This window comes from Ambystoma mexicanum, chromosome 5p (genome assembly GCF_040938575.1).
Source record: "Ambystoma mexicanum isolate Mex_15411 chromosome 5p, UKY_AmexF1_1, whole genome shotgun sequence".
Taxonomy (NCBI): domain Eukaryota; kingdom Metazoa; phylum Chordata; class Amphibia; order Caudata; family Ambystomatidae; genus Ambystoma; species Ambystoma mexicanum.
In genome coordinates, this window is record NC_090930.1 from 102,535,335 (window position 1) to 102,559,925 (window position 24,591).

At 46.0% G+C, this 24,591-nt stretch overlaps 1 protein-coding gene across 2 annotated transcripts in view; it reads right to left on the minus strand.

Moving 5' to 3' along the window:
* Nucleotides 1-24,591, minus strand: part of LOC138480760 (rho GTPase-activating protein 20-like) — a 477,633-nt gene that overhangs the window by 85,502 nt on the left and 367,540 nt on the right. For both annotated transcript variants that reach the window (XM_069612494.1, XM_069612495.1), the window contains exon 5: nt 6,708-6,749. In XM_069612494.1, the coding sequence (XP_069468595.1) occupies nt 6,708-6,749 (42 nt within the window). The remainder of the gene's footprint in view (nt 1-6,707; nt 6,750-24,591) is intronic.

Sequence of the window (24,591 nt, forward strand, 5' to 3'; positions counted from 1 at the left end):
TAGGAGCTGTACTATCACAAGTAGATGAGAAGGGTAAGGAACACCCTATCGGTTTTATTAGTCGCCAGCTTAAGGACAGAGAGCTCAGATGGTCCACGGTAGAGAAAGAATGTTTCTCTGTTGTGTGGGACCTAAGGAAGCTGAGGCCCTACCTCTATGGGACCCACTTCACTGTGCAGACTGACCATAAGCCGTTAAAGTGGCTAATGAACATGAAGGGGGAGAATCCAAAGTTGCTTAGGTGGTCCATAAGTCTACAAGGCTTCGACTTCACTATTGAGCATAGGCCAGGTGTCCAACATAGCAATGCTGATGGGTTGTCCAGAATGTTTAACCGACCTGAACAAGAGACTCATCCAGGGGTGGATTAGTTCCCCCTGTCCATAGTCTGGGAGGGGCGAGTGTTAGGAAAGATTTCGTAATTGTAGGTAATTTTCCTTCCATGTGGCAACCCCTAAACTTTTTGCTGTTGTTTTCACCTTGTTCTTGACTTCGCCAGAGAAGTGCAGCCTTCTGCCGCACTCCTCTGGGCTTTCGCTCCTTTCTTACGGGGAAACTGACATGCCCTTAAGACAGTCAGTACCGGGGAACGCTGTTTCCCGTAGTTTCTTGTATCATGTTGCGGCTTTAGTGCAACATGACACAAGAGGGCACTGTAAGCTAAGTTACAGCTCTCTTGGGTCTCTAGCCTTCTACAGGCCCTAGATACTCTTTTAGGATGGTATTTGATCGGTGCAAGTCATTCAGGGACTTGAATGGTGGCAGCGATCGTTTTGTTTATTTTGAGCTCCTTTTGGCGTTCTGAGCACGTTTTTCGCACTGAACCCAAAATGGTGGCCTGGCTCCCAAAATGGCCAGACCACGAGGCTCCTTTGTCTTGTCCACTGACCGTCTTGCTCCCTTCACCTTCCCCAGGTCGAGAGACCCGGGGCCTTCCTTATTTGGGCATGTACTTTCCCGCGAAACGTGGTTGCTTTCGCGGGCTTCTACATGTCGTTTGTGTGCCTCCAGGGTGTGGGCTGGGATGTCTGGTCCCAATACACATCCTGGGTGCCAGAGAGTCTAGGGTGGTGTGAATGCCTGGGACCACCGTGGTCCGTTATTGGTCCACGTATGGTATGTGTGTTGATGAGCGGATCTCCCATTGGCTCCCCTCCGTTTTGGCGCGAAGGGAACCGTGGATAAGAGGGGGCTAGAAACACCACTACCATGTCGATCTCCTGAGTTCTCACGAACGAAGGAATACAGGAGCCAAGTATCCTGCAACCAAGAGGCTGGACCGAGGAATCGCTGGTGACCCGCTGAAGGAATCCTCCTTTGCACTGCTGTCGTCCAGTGGAACCCTTTCCTCCTTGGATCGAACCAGAAGGCCTGTACTGGTGCTTCGACCTTTGGAATAGCAGGAACAGCTATTCCCGGCGACTTCACCATCTCCTGCCAAGTAAGCCTTCGGAAGTGTCTCTGGGCCATCCAGTTGACTGACCAGCTTACAAGGGAGTCCTGCTCTGTAACTGCCGCCAGGTTGTGTTGTATTTCGAGTCCTTGTCACTCTCCCACGCTTCGTACGCTTGGCGTCCCCAGGTCTGAAGGGAGGAGTGTACATTTGGCTTGAATACACACGGCCGCTCCGTTGTCCTGCTGCGGCAACAAACTGTGCTGGTTTCGTCGATTGGGACGTCTTTTTGCTCTACACGACTACGAGGCGTTCCCTGCTCTTCTGAACCTGCCAGCTGCTGAAACTAACGTGGAGAAGCCTGGGTCTGCTTGCTTCGGGGACCGGTGAGTAGTTTAGCTAGGATCTGGTCGCCCTCCTGCAGTATCCCATTGCTTTTCCCTGCTGTGTAAAAACAGCACCCTTTTGCCGTACTCGCGCTCTGCTTCTGCTCGCTGTGGAGGCTGCGCTTGAGTTGCGGAACCCGTTCTCCTTCTGCTGTGCACTAACCCGAACTGCCTGACTTCCTCCGAAGAGCTTCCCCTTTTGCCCGTTGGCACCGGCGCGGCAGGTACTTTGAGCACAAGGCTCCACTCTTCGCAGGGCTCGGACTTCCATCTAGTTAGGTGCCTCTAAAGGCGAACTGAGTCAAAAGCGTTATCGCACTGCCTGTTTTCCTTTCCTTTCAGGTGGACTACATATTTCGTGCTTTAAACGCTTGCGACTGTGTATTTGTATATATATTGTGTTGATATGGTATGTGTTGGTTTAATATTGTGATATTGTGATTTTCTCGCTACGGTCATTGTTTTAAAGGCCTTAAAAAAATGTGTATCTATTTTTGATATAACAACTGTTTGGAGTAGTTTGTAAGCGCTCTTGCTTTGTGTGCTCATTGCGGGCTTTCAGTCACCCTCACCCCTCTTGAGACCTAGTCTTGACCGCCGCGATCGCTACCTTGATTGGTCTGGCTTGTCCAGAGGTTACCCTGTTCCAAGTAATTAGGTTGGCCTTCTGAACTTCTGCGCCACCAGGACAGAGTTCAGAAATCCGTCTTAACACATAGCATGACATGAAGTGATACATTATAAGCTATAAAAACATATCCTGGGATCACACATTATGATTTACGACATATGACATATGATGGATGAGATATACATCATGACATTGCATGACACATTAGGATACAGCATGATATGCCCTATTGTGACTTATCATAACATGGTATGTTATGTGCAATGTGATAGAATACCAGTGATATCAGAAGATTGCGATTGGGGCTACTTATATGGTAGGCCTGAATTCCAAGCTGCAGAATTAGCAATACAGGTGCAATGGCCCAATGTGTGCTGTCATTAGCAGTGATGAGAACATGAATTGTTCAAGGGCTTTAATTGGAGCAAATCCTTGCACCCTTCAACATCCCGGCCATATGTAATCTTTTCACTGGCACACCACACAGTGCAGATCCAGCCAGTGGTCCAGGCATTATCCAATTCAAAACGGACATGCCCACATGTTAGTGCCCAGCATCCACTACAGAAAGTGTCTTGCCTGGTGCTGAATTGTAGTTCCTAAGAAACAACCTGAAGAGGAAATGCCAAGCATTCTCAGCAAGACCCCAGCTCCCACACCATGTCCTCCGGAACTGGGCCAGTTGATCACTATGGCGATTCCAAGCGGTTTCCCAGGGGTCACCTGTAGAAGGGCACCAGGGGCCACCGGTCTGGCTCCAAAATATACATTCCGCTGATTCCAGTCTCATTGGAAAGGAGGAGAGGAACCAAACAGACACTTTGCTGAAGACGGCATACATCCTTGCCCTGGCCCTGCTCCTGAAGGTCTAGTAAGGAGTGACTAGTGCTTTACTTTCCACTTCCACTCTTCCAAATGCCAGGCCTGATGACTCTGTGCCTTCCTCCTAAGAATAGAGAGCATCGCGTGGCCAATGCTGGATTTGACTTTTATAGACTTCATTGATTCACGGTGCGTCATTCTTTCTCAACTCTCATGCTGGACTTCTTTTGCATCTTGTACTCATGGGGGCCCCGAATCATGCTGTTCCCATCTTCATTTTGTATCCAGACTTGCAACATTATGTGTTACTACCGACTTCTGCAATTGTATTTGCCCTCTCCTCTTGCTTCTCCACTCTTTTTGACTGCTTGCTCTCTGTTCTCTCCTCACCCTCCCCTCTCCCTTTTCCTATCCCCTCCCCTCCTCCCCTTTCTTTCTTCTATGCACTTACTCTATCAGAATTGTCCCTGGACCTAGTATGATAGCAACCTCGTCTGTCGCTCGCCTATCCCCTTACTGTGTCCCCCTGTCCCCAGAACTATCCGAAATGTCGTCAGGCCTAGTATGATAGTCGCTTGTTTTGTTCCTCCCCTTCCTTTCTGCACCCCCCTCCCTCACCTTTTGTTTTTCTTCGGCTCTATCTGAAATGTCCTCAGGCCTAGTACTGTAGTCGCCTGTCTGTTTCCATTTCCTTCCCACGCTCCCCTCCCTTCCTTATCTATGTCTTAGCTCTATGTCTTAGCTCTTGCACTATCTGAAATGTCGTCAGGCCGAGTAGATAGTTAATTTCACATCCTTACTGTTCATGGCCTGTAAGAATGTCGTTGTATTTTCCCTTGTTCCCTCCCTTGCCTTGAAGCGCTTTGAAACACATTGTGTATAGGCGCTATATAAATAAACTATCATATCATATCACGCTAGAATTAGCGTGATGTTTTGTGATGTTAATGGGCACCTTGTAAGGTGACTCTTGGTTGTGTGTTCATTCAGTCCTTGTGCAGAGTGTTGAACTGGAAACAGTGAAAGATCAGGACCTTCACTTATCTACAGAACAAAAGGTAGTGTGTACACAGCAGTGAACAGTACTGTTCCCGGTGCCAGCGTTGGACTGAGCAGCGCAGGTAATTGGTTTTGGGGTATGGAGTGGAGAGGATATGTGGAAAAGTGGGCTAGGGGAGGGGGAAGTGGCAAGGGTACGGAGGGGGGAGCACACTTACCTTCATTCCCGGTAAGGGAAGATGGCGGACTCCCGTTCTGAGGAGGCTCGGAACAGGGTCTGTTCCAGTGTGGCAAAGACCCCGTTTTGAGCCTCCTCATTGGCTGGGAGCTGCCACAGCCCCCTCGCCTGCCATTTATAATCCCAAGGCAATGGAGAGGCCATCATGAAAGTGTGGGCCTCTCTGCTAATGGTGGTCACAAGAGTGAACATTTGAGTCATTCGGCTGTGCTGGGATCAAGCTAATTCAGACACGCAACCTAAGAATTAAACCGACTATTGACACATATGGTGGGGCCTTAATTGTTCATAGGTCATATTCCCAGAGATACCCTGATTTCCTAAACAATATGTGATGTTTATTGTTTGCAATATCTCTCCCTTTCAGCTGCGTACGCCACCTTCAAGATGCTTTCGGACAAATATCTGAATTACTATGTGTAATGTATTGCGAAACGTGCACACTACGAGATGTAGAGTAGAGTCATATGTTTGTCAGGGTGGCATAGTGTATCCCCTTGATTAACCCCGGATGCACCCACTCTGGTGGAGGACCCATTCAACTAGTTACACATGACTTCTACTGGATCCAGTTACGGCAGACAGTAGCGTGATATAAAACTCAATTTTCAAACAGGTCCCCAACAGAACGAGTTCGATTACGTTTGGCTTTAATCAGCCCCGGTCAGCTGTTGTGACTCTGACTGTTCAAGTAGTACTATGTGGCCTCTGCCTGCCAATGACTGCACTGCTGGCCTATGGTGCCATGCGGTGCATCTTATGCCCTGCCTGCTCTTGTGTTAGCCTTCTGTACCTGACCTTTCACTTTTCTGTCGCCTGGCACATGCATATCTCGCTTGCCCCTCCAAGATAGCTCTTCCCCTCCCCCACCCTTTTTCACGTACACCCCTCTGAATGTGCCAAGACCTTTGAAAGTTCTGAAACAGTCCTTTGTTTTGTATTAGCCCTTCTCCTCCGTTTAGGGTGCCATGAAGGAGTTATGTTTTGCAGATGGCACTGTACATTCAGCGTCTAAGAGCTGGGGTGAACTGGTATAACACCTTTGGTGCTCCCAGCCCGTCCTTTTGTGAGCTTGGGGCACCAAAGGTAATGATGCCAGTGAGCCCCAGCTCCCCTGCATACAGCAGCCCCAATCCAATAGGTGGCGGGTGGGGCTCTAATTAGCGTCATGGCCTACGTACCTGTCCACGCCCCCTAACACGAGACCCCTCACCCTCTCAATTTAGTATCCCACTTAAAGCACTGGGGATACCGTACATTGGCCCTCATTAGGACCCTGGCGTTAAGGGGTTAACGGTGCCGTAAAAGGCTGCAGCGCCGTTAACCTCTTAACGCCTTACTACGAGGTCCCTTTGCGGCTCCCGACCTGAGCGGCTGGTCTGGACCAGCCGTTAAAGTAGGGACCCGCAAAAGGACCTTGATGGAAATTACGGTACCGCAATTTGCGGTATTGTAATTGCCGCCTTCCCCATTCCCATTGAGCCCTATGGGGCAAAAATGGGAATGGGGAAGGGCCATGGAGAAAGGAGGAATTACCGCCCTGCCAACCTTGGAATGGGGTGATAATTCCCCCTTTCTCCATGGCGGACTCCGGCATGGACCATGGTGCTAATAGCACCATGGTTTAGCGCCAGAGTCCTAATGAGCGCAATTATGTAAAGAAAGGGTTAGAAAGAAAGAAAGGGCTGACACCTGCAGGCATCCCGTGTAACCGTGCAGCGTTTTGGATACACGAGTTGGCTGAGGAGTCGTCGTGGCTGGGGCTAGTCGGGGCTGGGCCCAAACAGGGCCCTCACACAATAGCACTTTCCGGAGACTGCCAGGCTTGGTCCTGGCTAGCCCTGGCCCGCTTGAAGCCCTGAGTATCCCAGACATTTTAGGCGACTTAAAGTTACTCATCATGTGGCAATCCAGATTTTTTTAGACTACAAATCCCATGATGCTTCAACTCTGAACAGGCTTGTTTCAGATAATGGGAGGTGTACACCAAAAATCTGGACTACCACATAATGAGTAACCAATTAAATTCCTCTATTTCACATCAGCATCATCACCCCAAACGAACTGGCAAGATATAATGAACCTTGAACTCTGCAGAAGATTGGCAGCCCTGTGAGCAACTGTGTATCCCTTCCCTTGCCAAGACATCACTGAACGATTGCCGATCAGGTGAACGTTACGTAAACAAGCAAGCAAAGCAACTCTTATTTTCTTCAATAAAGTAATTGAAACACTCACCATTGTAATGTGGAGAGCCATTTCTCCTTGGCTTCAGGGGAGCTATGAAGAGAGGGAAACAAAGCCAAGGATTGAGTGAGTCACAGCTGTGTGCATATCTCGCCAGCCTTGCCTTATATTTAGACACACGCCAGGGTTCCTTCCTGGAGGCCTTAAGAAAAGCACGCGTATTTCCTGCGCGGTTATCACCCCTCCCCCAGAAGAAACAAAAAAAAAAAACAATGAAAGAAAGTCAAAACCCTAGTGCCCAAACCGTATTTCCTGTCTTGGAACCAAACACAAGGTCGATAAAGTTCCAATGTGGAAACAACATAATTAAATGGCCTTTGGTGCACACTGGGTTGTTCCATAAACTGTGGGTGTTATGATGATATCACGTTGATGTTTCTGCCCTTTAGGTGTTTATAGATCCAATTGAAACTGACAAAATCGTATAATTATTGTTCAGTATGTAGCTGTATGTACAGAGGTTATAACAATGCAGTGCTTATGCAGACCACCCGTGCAGTGCCAAAGCCCACCCATGCATTGCCAAAGTTGAGATGTTTCTTTGTGTTTTTGCCTCTGCATCCATGGGAGGCAATTTGTTGTGAGGCACGTGCCACATGCCTTCATGACAATCAATTACGCTTCTGCACATTAATAATTTCTTTTTTCTTTAGCGCTTCATTCCAGATTTCTCTAGCTTCCGAGTGCTGCAAAACCTCGTGTTTTTATCACCCCATTATTGCTGCTACTTCATGTTGCACCCTTAGAAGAATGAAAGGCTATGTCGGTCCTACTGCGAAATGTTTAACTTGTGAAGTGAAGGCCGCCCTCTTGTCAGGGACCAGCACTTCAATCGTAAGCTACTGACGTGTGTATAAGGTACAAGACGACATCATGACACCATTTTAAACCTATTTAGTCTCGAAAAACATACAAAAATACAAAAGTGAAACACAACATAAAACTGCCTGACATAGTATAACTGTAATGAAGTGAAACTGCTAGAGAGAGCAGGTACTTTGTTCCGAGTTTCCTTTTATTGAGTTACAGGCCACATGAGGTTAGGAACGAGACAAGTAGATATCATGGTAACCGGGTGCAGCACAGGTGCCCACTGGCTCCCATCGCCCATGCTCACATCTCCAACTTCCTGGGTTTGGAACCCTTTTCACATACAAACATTGTCAGCACTCACTCCACAGTTTTACAGTGACATCACTCGCTCAGGGATGACACAATATCACATTATCACCCTGGGGTGGGGAGCCAGACAATAAGGTGGCTAGGAGCGTGGGCTGACACTACCAGTAAAAGCCACCATTCCAAGCAGACTTATGGCTGGCTCCACCGCCTGCCTTTTTCCCTTGCCAACCCTGTTTTCTTTTTTTGCTCCCTGTCCCTACCCCATCCCATTTACCAGATTGCGGCGGCGGGGATCTGCCGCTGCAGCTCCTTTCCATGTGTGGCGGCCATGGAAATGGAAGAGGGGCTCCATATGGAGCTCTGCCTTCCAATTCCATGGTGGCCATGTTGCTATATTATTTTCTCTCTCAGAACGGGACGCTGCGAGGTGTTCCGTTCACAGAGAGAAATAACTTTTTTTAGAAATGACCATTTAGCACCTGTGTTGCGCACTACACGGGTCTGAATGGCGATATGCCCCTCGGTGGCTGAGCCCATCCTGTGGGTAACGGCCCACCACCCTCGTTAAGGGACCCTCGCTACTCTCAGGCCCTTAACTTGGGCGGCAGGCCGTTACCCACAGGGTCGGCCCGCCACCTTGGGGGTTATCGCCTAAATAACATTCAACATAACCCACAAACTAGAACAGTCAAACCTAGAGTAGCATAACATACAAACATATAAACAGAACTTCAGCCAACATTTTTTGCGGAGCAAGTCGTAACATTTTGTTTTGGAAATTTACATTTTTTACTACAATTCTGGGAGTAAATAAGAAATGCGAGGCAATTGTGGGGTAAGAAGACAGGTAGAATGCTCCGCCCTTCGAGTTTTCAAGTCAGTGAAAACAAAAAGAACATAGAATAAAAATTGGATTTGCAAAACTCCTCGTCTGAAGGCATGGATTGCAGGTACAGAGCCCGAGGGACGTTCAATGAAACACACTGTCAAACCGGATTTTAAATTATGCCTACTATTATAACGATATGTATGTATATTGGCCTAGGCCAAGTTGCTTAAAATTGTACGCAAATAACTCTCTACGGCAAGGTCTCGACCTTAGAAATTGATGTAAGCCGCCATCTTGAATTAAGCCTCCATTTTAGGTTAGGACCGCCATTTTGGGGATTTTGTACAAAGTCACCTTGTAATCTAAAATGGCTGTCTCATGTGCCCTTGTTCTTGCCTTAACCTCTCCAACTTCTGTAGGAGAGGTAATGTCCAACCTGCCTTCAGGCTACATGTTAGGGTCATGTAGACCTTGTCCTTTGTTGACCTCGGGAGCAGGGGATTACTTGAATTAGCAATGTTAAACTACAAGTATACAAGAACAGTAATGCTATCCAAATATAATAGGTGAAACATTTGTTTGGTCTGTATTAAACCAGCATGTAAAGAGTGTTAATGTTAAATTAAAGAATAATGGAGTGTGTTAGTAAATGTATTCAAAAGTAAACCGCACGCACGGGATATGTAAATTAGGAAAGTGAACCTGGCGCGACCCTAGCCCAGTGTATGATTAACCTGTAAGAGGGCTGGATATCATTTAACAAATTGTATAAATGCGTCGATGTCCAGCTAGGAAATTCTGTTCACTGCTCACATTGAACCCTGCTGGTGGTCTCTGTGATGTATTGACAGCCAAATAGCTATTTGTGTACCTTGTTGAATACTGTTCAGTTTTGTAATAAAGATTCTGGGAATCTTTACAAGCCTGTGTCAGTGTATTTTCCTTTGTTTGGTGTAACAGCCGTAATATTGTATTTTTTCTGATTCCACAATACAATGACATTGACATGTCTATGGACACTTGTGAGACCACACAACTGGAAGCCACATTTTAAACAGAGTGCAATCAATGGCAGTCTCCTTTTGTTTGGAATGTTGGGGTTGCTTTTTCTGGATTTAAAACATCCAAAAAGGGCTTAACTGAAACCAAACATATGACATAGCATTTGACACCACATATTTTTTTTTTTTTAAATATTATATTTTATTGGTTTTGTAACATACAAACTCTGGTCCTCACGGGGCCAAGACGCAAAACAAACTAAAAACAATAATACCGTACAATGGAATACTCAAACAAGCAAATCATACAAAGTCGTGTTAGCGTTATTGTGCTAGTGTGAAGGATCCTCTACTGCCCTGCACATTCTACATTCAAGGCGTGTTATATCAAGTCTGGTTGCAGAGTTCACACCTTGTCTTCCCATCGGTGCCATATCTTGTCCGCCTTTTCGGGACAACCTCTGGCTTTATACACTCTTCTTTCTATGGCAATGCAAATCTGTACATCAGTGATCCACTGGCTAATTTGCGGCGTCTCTGCAGCACCCCATAGTTGTGCTATATTCCTTTTAGCAATTGCTGTTGTTGTCATGAAGCAGAGCTTTTCGTACCTTGACAAGTCTATTTCACTGTCCGCTCCAAGGAGTAGCAATTTCGGGTCACTGGGGATCGTCTTGTGTAGCACTCTAGTAAGGATGGCACAGCATTGCTGCCAATAATCGCGGATGTTTGGGCGTTCCCACAGTGTGTGAAAGAAAGTTCCTTCTTCTCTTTGGCAGCGTAGGCAGTTGGGTTCTGCTATCTTACCCCAGTGGTACAGGGCTACACTCGGGTAGTAGATTCTATGTAGTACTTTTAGCTGTACCAATCGCAGCCTGGTCGATATGGCCACCTCCCGGGGGAACATTAATATCTGAACCCAGTCGGTATTATCTCCCCAACTTCAGCTTCCCATTTTGTCTTGAGCCGCACCAGCTCTGTTGTAGCAAAGGAGGTGATGACGTTGTAGATTACTGTGGTGACTTTAGCCTGGATGCAGTCTGTTATTATATTGCGTTCTATTGGCATGGTATCTGGCATGTCAGCTAGCATAGGGAGGTGCTGCTGGAGTGCGTGTCAGAGCTGTGTGTAATGGTACCTTTCTGTCTCTGGGAGGTTAAAGGATATAGCCAGTTCTTCATAGGATCTGATGGCGCCATTGGTTACAATGTCGCCCACCTTCTCTATACCACACCCCATCCATACTGGCCATCTCGGTAATTTGGTTACCTCGTAGGTGTTTCCATTATTCCATAATGGTTGGATTGGCGTGACTCTGTCTCCCCATCCCATGAAGGTATGTGATTCAGCCCAAATACGGGGTGTCTGTGCCGCTTTGATTCGGGAGGTCGTCTCTGGGCATTGCCTTGTACAGTTCCAGGGGGGGCGAAAGCCCGTACATGTGGCAGTGTTGGGTCTGCGTGCATTGCATCGTTTACTACCGACATCTGGCTGGCCCAGTAGTATGTCTGTAGCCTTGGAAGGCCAATTCCACCCTCCCATATTGACCTTTGTAGTGTTCGTAAGGCAATTCTCGGGCGTCCACCTCCCCATAAGAGCTTTCTAAGTATATTGTCCATTTTACGGAATTCTTTCACAGGTGTGTGTAGGGGGGCGTTTTGGAGCACATACAGGTAGCGGGGGAGTGTCAGCATTTTGAATAGTGCGGCTCGGCCTAACAGGGTCAAGGGTAGGGTCATCCAATGCTGCACATCCCCTGTGAATCGCTCCGTATTGGGTTGTAAATTGTTCAGTGTGAAATCATCTAGGTTCCTCGTGATCTTAATTCCTAGATATTGGAAGTGATCAGGTGCTATTCTGTATGGGCAAGGCTCGGGAACCCCACTACCTAGAGCATTTAGTGCAAATAACGTGGATTTGGACCAGTTTACTTTCAGGCCGCTAAAAGCACCATATTTCTGGAGCAACTGTGTCACCACCGGGCACGTCGTCTTGGGATCCCTCAGATATAGTAGTAGATCGTCTGCATATAATGAGACTCTGTCTTCCCATTCTGAACCCCCTGGGATGCCACTTCATGTGGGTGCCTCTCTCAGCAACTGGGCCAGTGGTTCCATGGCCAGCGCAAAGAGTAGGGCTGATAGTGGGCAGCCTTGTCGGGTCCCTTTTCCCAATGCAAAGGAACGTGAAGTCCAGCCGTTCACTCAGACTTCAGCCATTGGTGCCTCATATAGGCGTTGGACCCAAGAGAGAAACTGTTCCTGAAACCCCATTCTTCGCATGATAGCCCATAGAGCCTCCCATCGAATGGAGTCAAACGCCTTTTCGAAATCTATTGCAAGTACACCCAGGGGGATGTTGAGGGCCTGGGCCCGCTCAATGGCCAAGTGTATTCTTCTTATGTTCATTCTCGTGGATCTGCCTGGCATAAAGCCACATTGGTCCGGGTGGACCAGGGATGTTATGACTTGCTGTAGGCGTATCGCTAGGAGTTTGGCCAGAATCTTGGTTTCACCATTAATGAGGGAGATGGGCCTATATGAACTGCATTGATCCGGGGGCTTATTCACTTTGGGTATAACAGTTATTGTAGCTTTCCTCAGGTCCACCGGGAGGCGTCCCGTTGTCCGGCCCTTTTGGAACATGTTGAGTAGATGGGGAGCTAGGTTGTTACAGCCTATCTTCTTCCAGGTTTCTATAGGAAAGCCGTTCGGTCCAGGGGTCTTCCCAGACTGGAGCTGCATCATGGCCATTGCAATTTCGTCTTCCGTGATGTCTCGTTCTAGGCCAGCAATCTGGGTTTCATTGAGAGTCGGGAGGGTGATACCATCTAATATAGAGGCATCAGGGGGAGTTGTAGGTGCCTTATATAGTGTCTCGTAAAACTTTGCGAATTCCTCAGCTATGTCCTGGTCCGTGAGGCAGGGTTCCAAGTTTTGGGACACAATTGCTCTCACATGGCTGTGCCCTTCGTCTCTCCTTTCAAGCCAGGCTAGGACCTTCCCCGCTTTGTCCTCAGTATCATATATTCTGGCTCGCATAGCACTGTGTGCCTGCCTGGCATTGTCCAATGCGATGTTTTGCAGTTTCTTTTGGGCTAGCATCAGTGCTCTGTTGGTATCTGGACAGTCGTTGATAAGATGTGTTTCTTCTGCTTGTTTTACGTTTGTTTCTGCCTCTCTCAGTGTTTCCGAATGGATTTTCTTTTGGGCCGTCGTCCAGGAGATGATTTCTCCTCGTAGCACTGTTTGTATGCCTCCCAGAGTGTAGAGGGACTTTCTACTGATCCTTCATTGGTCTCAAAGTACTCTGTAGTGTTCAATCAGCTCAGGGGAACCTAGGTAGTAGTTATTCAATCTCCACAGCGGTGGAGGAGCTGGTTTGCACGTCGTGAGTGATATGAGTAGAGGGGAGTGATCTCAGATGCCCCGTGGAAGGTATTCAGCTTGCGTTACTGTGTGTGTTAATGTCGCGGGCATGAAGAAATAATCCAAGCGTGATAGCGATGCGTGTACTCCAGAGTGGAAGGAGTACCCCTTTTCTTCCGGGTGTAGATCGCGCCACACATCCTTAATACCAAACGCTTCCACAAATGTGGCCAGATTGGTTCAACGGTTAGGGTCTCTGTTACGTAGATGCGTACGATCTTGTACATTGTTCATGACGTCATTGAAATCTGCCCCTAGGACCAAAGTGTCCGAGGTGTCGCTGGTTAGCAAGGGCGTTACATCGTCCATAAGTCTGGATTGGAGAGTCGGTGGGGCATAGATCGCCATAAGGGATATCGTTTTGTTCCAGAGCGTGCCCGTGGCATATATGAATCTGCCCCCAGTGTCCTGTATTGTTTTGGTGAGGGTGAGCGGTAATCTTTTGTGGATTAATATCAATACCCCTCTGGCACCCATAGTGAAACCAGCTTGTATGGTTGTGCGATAGTTCGAACGTTTAAATAGTGCGTTGGATGTACCCGCCAGATGCGTCTCTGGTAGGAAGACTATATGCGGACTGTGCCTGTTCAGGAACTGTCTCACCAGCCTCGTTTTCAGGCTGTTTCCTAGGCCATTTACGTTCCAGGTGAGTAGTTTTAATGTTTTATTCTTATTGTCTTGTAGAGTTGCGTTCATGTGTATGGTTCCAGCTGGCAATGGAGCCTCCCATAGTGGGGGCGTTGGACGCGTGTGACTCGCAGCAGGGAGCAGTGATTGCTAGTCGATTAGTCACTGTTTTATGTAATATGTAGTGCTTCATCGAGTATTTGCAACTTGTAAATTTTTGCCAAACTCCCCCCTCCCCATACTTCATCCCCAACCGAAGCATCTGTCGCCCTTAACAGTTCAAACTTTACTTAGACAGTATATCTAGGCAGTCTAGGGCTCTGCCTATCGTTGTACGTTCGTTTCTTGCCAAAAGGGGGGGCGGGACGGTTCCATTCGCCAGCCATTACTTACTTTCTGCCATGTGAATCTTGTTTTTAGCAGGTTTCATTTCTCTTTTGTGTTTCGTGTTTTCACTTGCCTTTTCTGTTGCCGTTTCCGTCATACGTTTTCCTGTTGTGGCACATTTTCCTGCCGCTGTGGTGGACTGTTGTCCGGTGGTCTTTCTGGATGTGGTCTATTACGGTCGTTTCCAGCCTTCTTCTTTCTGTTCCAATCGCCTTCAATGTGCCTTTCTGCCCAATTCCATGCCTCTCTGGGATCCGAAAAGTGTACTGTTGTGCCCTTGTAGTATATCTTGATTTGAGCAGGGAAAATCAGACCATATTTGATTCCAAGCGATTGAAGGCGTTTTTTAAGTGGGTCAAAGGATTGGCGCGCTTTTTGGACTTCTCTAGTGAAGTCAGGGAAAAAGGAGATCTTCGAGCCGTTATAGGTGATGGACCCTTTCGTTCTTGCCATTTGTAGTATGGCATCCCTGTCTTTATAGTTCAGAAGTCTTGCTATGATCGCACGCGGTGGCGCCCCAGGGATGACCCTGCCTGTTGGAATGCGTTGGGCTCTTTCGATAGAAAAGAATTTGGAAAAGGATTCAGTGTCATATATGTCTAATAGCCATCTTTCAAAAAACAGCTCCATGCATTCTCCTTCAGCTTTTTCCGGCAGGCCTAGGATGCGGACGTTATTGCGCCTTGATCGACCCTCACTTTCGTCTACTCTTCCCTCTAGGGATTTCATTTGTTGTAGCATGGTGGTTATCTGGCGGTTGACACCTTGTAGATTGTCCTCGGTCACCGATATGCGTGCTTCCGCCTCTCCGGTGCGTGCGGTCAGCTTCTGCAAGTCATGTCTCAACAGGGATACCTTAGCTCCAATGGCGTCCATTTTCTTCTCCATTGATGTCCTGGAGCTGGCAATGGCGCCCATCACATCCCTGAGGGAGAAGTCCTCCTCCATGATGTCAGGTTCGGTCGATGCTAATCTCTCTGGTGATCTAGACAGCGGAGTGGTTGCATACTGTTCTATCCTGCTTTGGGTGGAGGTTTTTCTAGGTTTGTCCTTCCCCATATTGCGAAGCTCACGTCTTCATGACCACGCCCCCCTGCACCACATCACTTTTAATTAACATAGAATTATATAACATGATAGCACAGACAGACACATACATAATATAGCATTGCACATATCTTACTCCATGCCATATTAGATGACAAAGCATATGACATCACATATAGCATAACATGGTATAACATATTAAACCATGACGAAACATAACATAGCAGACCACAACACAACTAAACATAACATTCCGAAGGATGTCATGCCACAAAGCAACATAATATCAAATGCCGGGACGTAACAAAACATAATATACAATAAACCATATAATATAACAAGGGATGAGATAGCACCACAAAAGTATGACAAAATATACATGGTTCTGATTTATTAAGCTAAATAAGTAGTTTATAAAAATAGTGTAAGTAGAAGTTATTTTTGGTGTAAGATGAGCTTACTAAATCAGACCAATACATATATGTATACATGTATATATATATAAATATATATATATATATATTTATTAGAGGAAAAAACTTTAGTTGCAGGGACGCTAAGGTGAGAACTTAATGCAACAAAACCCTGGAAATTCAGCTAAAGCCACCCTAACTTTGCACCCCCTGTTGGGCAGACTATGAGCACAATGATGACATCACAGAACACATTTTGCCATAGCCAGTGATTTTTCACCCCAACGAGACTATACCTAAACAAAGTACTTTAAAAAAGATATTAAACAGTGGCACCCCAAACCATATAGCCGCGCATACCGAACTACACATACCCGCGGCTATCCGTAGACCTTCATTGCCTCGAATATAGCCATGAATGTCGTCAAAACAGCAGGAAAGAAATGCTTTCCTGCCCACCCGGCCCTCACCAATTGCCCCCTTCATCTGTAGAAGCTCTTCCCCAAGACGGCTTCCTCAACTCCCCTGCCCTCTCCCTTTCACCCCAGAACCCACGCTGCTTCTGTGAAGCCGTTTGCATCGAGATGGAGGCTATTCGCAGCTATAGCAGAGGCTATGGAAAGCTTTGTGCTGCAAACTTGGTCCCTACACCCCCTCCAACTTCCAAATTTCACTCAGTGTCCACTGGCCATGCCACCAACTGTACACTGGCGACATTTGTATGTTTGTTGACCTGCAAATTGCTTTTTACTGCTTTTCATTTTCCCTTAACCTTGTCTATTGCTTCGAATATCTCGCATCGAGAGAAAAAAATAGATGGCAGTTGTTTCATTTCTGAAAACCATGATCCTGCAATCCACTATGAGGGATATAACTATAATTTTTGTGGGGAAGAGGGCACCCCTTCTACGTCAAATAAAAAAAAAACACTGCACGGAAGAACCACAAACCATGCATGGATCGCAGGTCAATGCTTTATGCCCAAGTTGTCCGTCAAGTGGATTAGGCTGTGCGCTTTAGCATACATTGACCGTTTTTGAAAGGGAAGTTGGCCGCACTTTTGAAAAAAATGAAAAAATAGACGCTTAATAACTTTCTCATTTTCTAATGAATCATTATGACACTATGCAATCTGGGGGGACCCGCAGACCTTTAATCACTTTCAGCATTTCAGCAAAATCCAAATCAAAAGTTATTAGCAATAGAATTTTGAGGGGCTCCTATGTGTCTCTGACTCACCTTAACTATAGGGGCGGCTATCACTGACCTATAATAAATATTATTATGTTGGGGCTGATTGACAAAGCTAAAATAATAATGTAACTAAAACAACATTCACTAAACTGGAAAACATTGGGTAAGCAAAACCTTCACCAACAATGACTTACATTCTTATTTAAGCTATTTATTTACCTTCAGCCCCATATGACACACAATACCCCGCAGACAGACTAAGGCATAACTGACATGCCCTGACCTCCAGACCTGGTAACAACCATTACGGCTCCCTTTGAGGGAAAATGCTGTCTCATGCTGGAAAGGGGGGACCCCTACATCACAGTACGGGTATGTAAGATGTTTGCGTTTAGCTCAGCTACACTTATTCCTACGTTTGCCTGTGTCAAGGTCAGCTACTATCGCGTGTGAGATGCCCCATCAACATACGCTCGATAAAGCTATCTGTGCCACGTTACAATCCATGTCGTGCCTTGATTACAGTCGCTACGTCACAGTGCCCTTCTGAGCTCTGTCAGGTTATCCTGTGATAAATTGGTGTCTGATGTGATGTGGGCACGTGCACAGACCCAAGGCAGGCACTTCAAGCCATGCCAGAGAACCATGCCAAGATAAGTAGGGCATGCAGCTTTAATCCGTGACCTACCATTTATCCCCGGTCCTAATTGATACTGACCCAAATGAACACTAGCACCCTGCATCTACCTGGCAGCCTTCGCGCAACATGTATCACACAACTCAAGCACTCCCTAGGACTATCACCAAGTATTGACAACTCACCATATTCCTACACTAATCCACACGGTTGTGGAGGGCTCTGTCCTGCAGAACAAAAACCTTCAAAACACACCGCACGCAAAGACTAGGCATACAGACAACAGTAACCCCATGCCTGCATTGCACAGGCACACTAATAACAAACTCTGCTTTGCTTCCTCTCCTCCCACTTACTCCTTCATAAGCAGATATTTTTAAATGCAGAATTTTCAAGACAGTGGCTTACATCTAAGTCCACGGTGATTTTTTCTTTTTACTTTTCTCATCACACTCTTTATGATAACTGCCTACTCTTAGCTAAATGCTCTTGCTCCTCCGATCTCTTACACATTCAATTTACTAATCCTTGGCGCCACTTTCAGACTCTCACGCCTCCTCTCTCCTCCAGCTCCTGATATTTTGGCAGAGAGAGGTGGCCTCTCTTCGTTATGATATTGAGGAATCCGATTTTTACCTCCTCCTCGTACTTCTTCTACCCTAGTCCCTTCTGACTCCTGCAGCTTCAAATCTATTACTAATGAGGAAATCTCTCTCTCTCTCTCTCTCTCTCTCTCACTGGCCAAAGTTCATCCCACTGCCTCCCCCATGGATCCTATTCTCTAAACACTCCTTTCTAAAGTGTACCCATCTCTTGTCGCCTATCTTACTTCCTTTTTCAACATCTGTCTTATGACCTCAACTTTCCCTCTATCTTTTAAAGCGTGCCTCGATTATCCCAATTCACATGAAACCTACTGCTGACCCTCTGCCTGTCTCTAACTTCCGTCCTATTTCATTACTGTCCTATGTTTCTAAACTGCTTGAACAATTAGTGTATTCTCAAGTCTCTACCTTGGTTTCCAATTCCTCTATCCTTCCACATTTCCAGTTAGGTTTTCAACCTTGTTATTCTACCGAAACTGCTCTTCTTTCTGCCCGGAACTCATTACTCCCCGAACACAACTGTAAGCACCTTCTCTTCTTATTCCGCTGGATCTTTCAGCTGCTTTTGACACGGCTGAACATTCTCTTCTTTTGATTTCTTTATCCTCTTTTGGTTTTTCCGGTTCTGTTCTCTCCTGGTTTCAGTCATACCTTTCCCAAATAACCTTTTCTGCTTCTTGGGCTGGTAAATCCTCTGACACTTTCTCTCTTGTTCACAACGTTCCCCAAGGGTCTCTTCTAGGCCTTTTTCTGTTCTCGCTTTACACTGCTTCCCTTGCTGCAGTCATTTCCTCTTTCAGCCTATCAAATCACTTGTATGAGGATGACACTCAGCTCTTTCTGTCTTTTTCTTCTTTCTCCTCTGACATTCACCTTGAACTCTCTACTTATTTAGTTGCCATTAAATATTGGATGGCAATTCACTATCTCAAGCTCAATGCAGTTAAAACTTAAGCTCTTTTCTTTCCTGCTAATACTCTTCCTTCTCCTATTGCTCTTTCTTTTGTCTCATTCCCCCATCCCAGCTTCCTATTTCTATTACTGCCTTTAATTTGGGGCTTTACTTTGATTCTTGTCTATCGTTTCTTATCATATCTCTGTCTTCGCTCGCCTGTTGCTTTCACCTTTATAATGTTTCTAAGGCCTGTCCTTTCTTAACTTTTCATGTTACAAAACTGTTGATATCCTCTCCCATTTTTTCTCTGCTTTTTTATTGTTCTCCTGCTCCTTTTGGTCTTCCACTTACACATCTGTCCCGCTTAAGATCTGCTCTCAAAGCCTCTATCCGTCTTCTTTCTTTTTGTGACTCAATTTCTTCTCTCTCTACTTGTGGTTGACTATCTTTCCATTCTCAGCTTAAATTCAACTTCTTATGTCTGTTTTTTAAGTCACTGTATGGTCTTGCACCTGACTGTCTTTCTTCTCTGGTTTCTTTTCATACTCCCTCTCGATTACTTCGCTCTTCTTCTCAATTTATTCTCGTGGTTCCACGTCCTCCCTGGGCCAAGCCCCACTTTCGGTCTTTTGCCCTCTTTGCTCCTTTTCACTGCAATGCTCTTCCACTCTCACTTCGCTCCATTTCTCCCCATTCCTTATTTCATAAGTCATTCAAATCCCATCTTCTTCATCTTGGTTAATGTGACAGATTGCTTTTTATTCATTTTTATTGTACCGTTATTTGACACTCTGTACAACGCCTTGGCTAAGGGCACTATATAAAACACAAATAAAATACAAAACAATACACATAAATGTAGTAGCTTGGCAAAACATAACAAATCACACCTCAAAACAACTCAGAACAACTTAGTATATCATGCCAATTGATACCATGCCAAAACCTAACACAACATAATAGGCCAACATCATGTACTCCAGTGGACCATATCTCTGATTTGCAATGCCCTGAACCTGGACACTGTAAATTCATGCTGCAGGATGTTGTAAACCTACCAGTGCCCCTCCCTGAGATTTTCTTCCAAATGGGGAAAATCTCATTCAGAAACTGTATGCTCCTAATTCGCTCCACATACGTTGACACCTTTGAAGGCCACTGTATGTGAATCGTTTGTAGTGTGTCAATAAGTCTTGAAATTGACAAACTCTCCTCTTTAAGTGAATCCTCAAGAGTTCTAGGCCATCAAATGTCTCATTAAAAAAAACCTAGCTCAGCAACTTGCTTCTGGGGTTTATTATCCTATTTTGCTGTAACATCAAAATAGTGCACCCCCGAATCTTAACACAGTAATGTTAGGAAAGATTTCTTAATTGTAGGTAATTTTCCTTCCATGTGGCAACCCCTAAACGTTTTGCTGTTGTTTTCACCCTGATCTAGACTTTGCCAGAGCAGCGCAGCCTTCCGCCGCACTCCTCTGGGCTTTCGCTTATGGGGAAACATGCCCTTAAGACAGTCAGTACCGGGAAACGTTGTTTTCCGTAGTTCTTTTCGCATGTTGCAGCTTTCGCGCAACATGACACAAGAGTGCACCGTAACTTACATTAAGGCGCTCTTGGGTCTCTAGTCATTCTACAGGCCCTAGAAACTCTCAATGGATTTATAACGAACTGTGCAAGTATGTCACGGACGGGACTGGTGGCAGCGATAGTTTCTTTGTGTTTTTGAACTCCCTTTTGCCCTGTTAACCGTGCTTCTCGCGTTTGGCCAAAATGGGTGGCCTGGTTTCCAAAATGGCCAAACCACGATGTTCTTTGTCCTGTCCATTGACCTTCTTGCCCCTACACCTTCCCCAGGTCGAGCCGACCCGGGGCTATCCTTATTTGGGCATGTACTTTCCTGCGAAAAACAGATTCTTTCGCGGGCTTCTGCATCCCTTGTGTGCGCCTCCAGGATGTGGGCTGGGATGTCTGGTCCCAATACAAATCCTGGGTGCCAGAGAGTCTAGTGTGTCTTGAATGCCTGGGACCACCGTGGTCCGTGATAGGACCACGTATGGTGTGAGTGTTTTGTGAGCAGATCTCCCATTGGGTCCTCTCCGTTTTGGCGCGATGTGAACCCTGGATAAGAGGAGGCTGGAAACACCACTACCATGTTGATCTCCTGGGTGCTCACGAACGACGGATACAGGAGCCAAGTATCCTACAACTAAGAGGCTGAACCGAGGAATCGCTGGTGACCGGCTGAAGGACTACTCCTCTGCACTGCTGTCGCCCTGTGAAACCATTCTGCCTCTGATCGAACGAGAAGGCCTGTACTGGTACTTCGACCCTTTGGAATAGTGGGAACAACTATTCTCGGCATCTTCATCATCTCCTGCACGTAAGCCTTCGAAAGCGTTTCTGGGCCATCCAGTGGACTGACCAGCTTACCCAGGAGTCTTGCTCTGTAACCGCAGTCAGGTTGCTGCTGTATTCCGAGTCCTTGACACTCTCACACGATTCGTACACTTGGCATTCCCAGGTCTGAAGTGAGAAGTGTACATTGGGCTGAAATACACACAGCCGCTTCATTGCCCTGCTGTGGTAACAATCTGTGCGGGTTCACTGCGTTTGGGACATCCTCAACTCTAACTTCTGCTGCCGTGGAATCTACACAACGCCGAGACATCCACTGCTGGTATCTGAACCTGCCAGTACTGAACCTGACGCGGAGAAGCCTGGGTCTGCCTGCTTCGGGGACCGGTGAGTAGCAAAGCTAGCAACTGGTCGCACTCCTGCAGTAGCCCATAGCTTTTCCTCGCTGTGTTAAACAGCACACCTTCTTCGCACTCGCGCTCTGCTTCTGCCGACAAGTGGAGGCTGCACTTGAGTAGCAGAGATCTGTTCGCCCTCCTTTGTTCACCGCTCTGAACTGCCTGACTTCCTTGAAGAGACTCCTCTTGGCCCATCGGCACCAGTGTGTGCAGGTACTTTTGAGCACAAGGCTCCACTCTTCGTAGGGCTCGGACTTCCTCCTAGTTAGGTGGCCTCTGAAGGCGAACTGGGTCTAACGATTACTTGCACTGCCTGTTTTCCTCCCCATCTAGGCGGTCTGCATAGTTCGTGTTTCTAACACTTTAGACCCTTCTGTAATTGTATATATATTGTATTTGATTGTGATGTGTTGGTTTACTTGAGTTTTATCGTGATTCTTTAATATGGTCAATGTTACAAAGGCCTTGTAATAAATGTGTCTATATTTTTAATATAACACCTGCTTGGAGTAATTTGTAAGCTCCTTGCTTTGTGTGCTCTTTGCGGGCTTTCAGTCACCCTCACCCCCTCTTGAGACCTAGTCTTGATCGCCGCGATCGCTACCTTGATTGGTCTCGCTTGTTCAGAGGTTACCCTGTTCCAAGAAACTAGGCTGGCCTTCTGAACCTCTGCCCCTCCAGGACAGAGTTTAGAAATCCATCTTAACAAGTAACATCTTACATTGCCTTCATAAAACAAGGACACGAGGACCACAGAATTTCCCTCAAACTAGGTATTGTTCAATGTACTTGATAGGGACTCCATATTTCTACCAAACTGATTCTGAACTGCTTGCAGTCTTGGACTTATTGACATCCCAATCAGCCTAGGTCATTTGGAAACATCAGCTCCACATCGGTAAACTGTGCAATTCTCTTTGAAGTTGTTACTAGGGGCTACTTGATGGGGCCAAAGGCTGTTCCACTACGGATCTATCAACTTCTGGACAGCCTTTGAGATCATCAATCATCACACCATTCAGATGAAGGAGCAAGAATGGATTATTCCACTTGGGATCCTGCAACCTATTGTCAAACTTCACAATAACGTGTGTAAACTTAAGGGTGCAGAATTATAGGATCTGCATACTAATGGGCAATGGCCTTACGAAAGGGTTCATTTGCACTTGGATTCTAACTATTTTATATGCATCTGTTGTTTCATTGGCATGTACACACAATTGTTCTCCCTCTTAACACAAGCAACTGCAGTTCTTGAACTTTGCCTCCTTAAAGGCCAAGCAACCCATTGGAGAGCAAATGAGAAAGTCAACCCCTGAGCATATGTATGAATAAGACATAAGAAACCAACTTTCTTGGCAAAAAACAAAATGAATCGAACTGTGGCAGACTAATATTGCAACAAGTGTTTGTCACATCTACCTAGATAGGATTTACTACTCAGAATTATTATTTTCAGGTTTTAAGCTTCAAAATCCAACTTCATGAGCTGGTATTAGGCAGATCAGATAAGGGATTTGGTGAACATTTTTTGATCAAGCTAACTATAGTTGTAATGGTATGATGACATCAAACTATTAGACTACATGCAGATGGTCACATCTCCGGGCTGGCCGGTAAAGTCGCATTGTAGTGTCGTTTATCCTAAACTCTTGTGATAACCCTAGACATTACAGCTGCATACGCCTGTCAATGTAACACTCGTGTATGAGCGTGATACATATAACATATCATATCATATCATAATCCGAATGGGAATAAACAAAATCTGATCATTCCCATTTGTATGAGTTGTATCATTTATTTTGGTTTTGATATGAGCTATTGCATACATCTCATGCTACTCTTTTCCTGCTATCCTATAAGATAATATTTATCGGGTGCAAAATTTGCACTCACCACGATTCCCTGGCTAGATAAGGTCACAGTGCCATCTCCTGTGCTGATATTCTGGATGACGAGGAAGACAGCTGAGATGGAAATGGCCATGTGGTGGCATGCTTTTAACAGGCAGAACCTTGCTTTCTGATTTTCCTTTCATCCTTTTCTGCCTTTCATCCTTCTGGGGTTGATCAATGAGTACCAACTTCAGTTGGGCAATAATAAACGTACATACAAATATTGTATGTACATCACTTTGGATAGAATGCTAGAAGAATAACTAAATCTTATTTGCTGGAAAGTCCCTTTGGAAGCAGTTGTCTTGATCGTCTTTGTACATTTGAGATAGTTATGGGAAGTCCTTTTTTGGTATCCAAGCACCGGGGATACACGTTTCCATAAACCTACTCAAAAAGTTAGATCAGCATGTTGAGCAGAAATCGTTTAGCAGGTGCATGAATCCACTGAGCTGGCTTGACATGCTGCTTGCTCTGCAAGTCTTAGCACTGCCATCCCACCCGTGTTTCCCTATCCCGTCCATATGTTACCAATTTTTTCGGCATCGTTTCCAAACTTTATTCATGATTATATAATGCTGTGCTAGAGCAATCCAGTACATAAGGAGCCAATTACAAGGGAGAAAAAAAGACATTAAAAACACACATGACAGTTCTTTGTCCCTGTGACCATGGTTGAACTCGGCGTGTGGGGGTGTCTGAAGGCAGCTTCGCTATTTACGACAGTCACGGTACTGATGGTTAAAACTTTATGTAAGAGCAACTTAAAGGGCTATATTATTGGAAAGTAGGCCTTTGAATTGCTTTTTAGAGAGATATGTGAAGAGCTAGAAAAGTCCAGCCCTGCATGCCCCTGTGCCTGAGTCCATCTCCCTTGGCGCGCTGTGAGATTTACAGAACCCCACTTTCTCATGTTCCCCTTGGCATTAGAACACAGGCGGCTGGTGCACGCAAGCTGTAAACACATGTCTGGTACCTGCATCCATCCAGCCCATACTTCACTTCACCAGAGTAGGATCCACCCTCCCTACAACTCA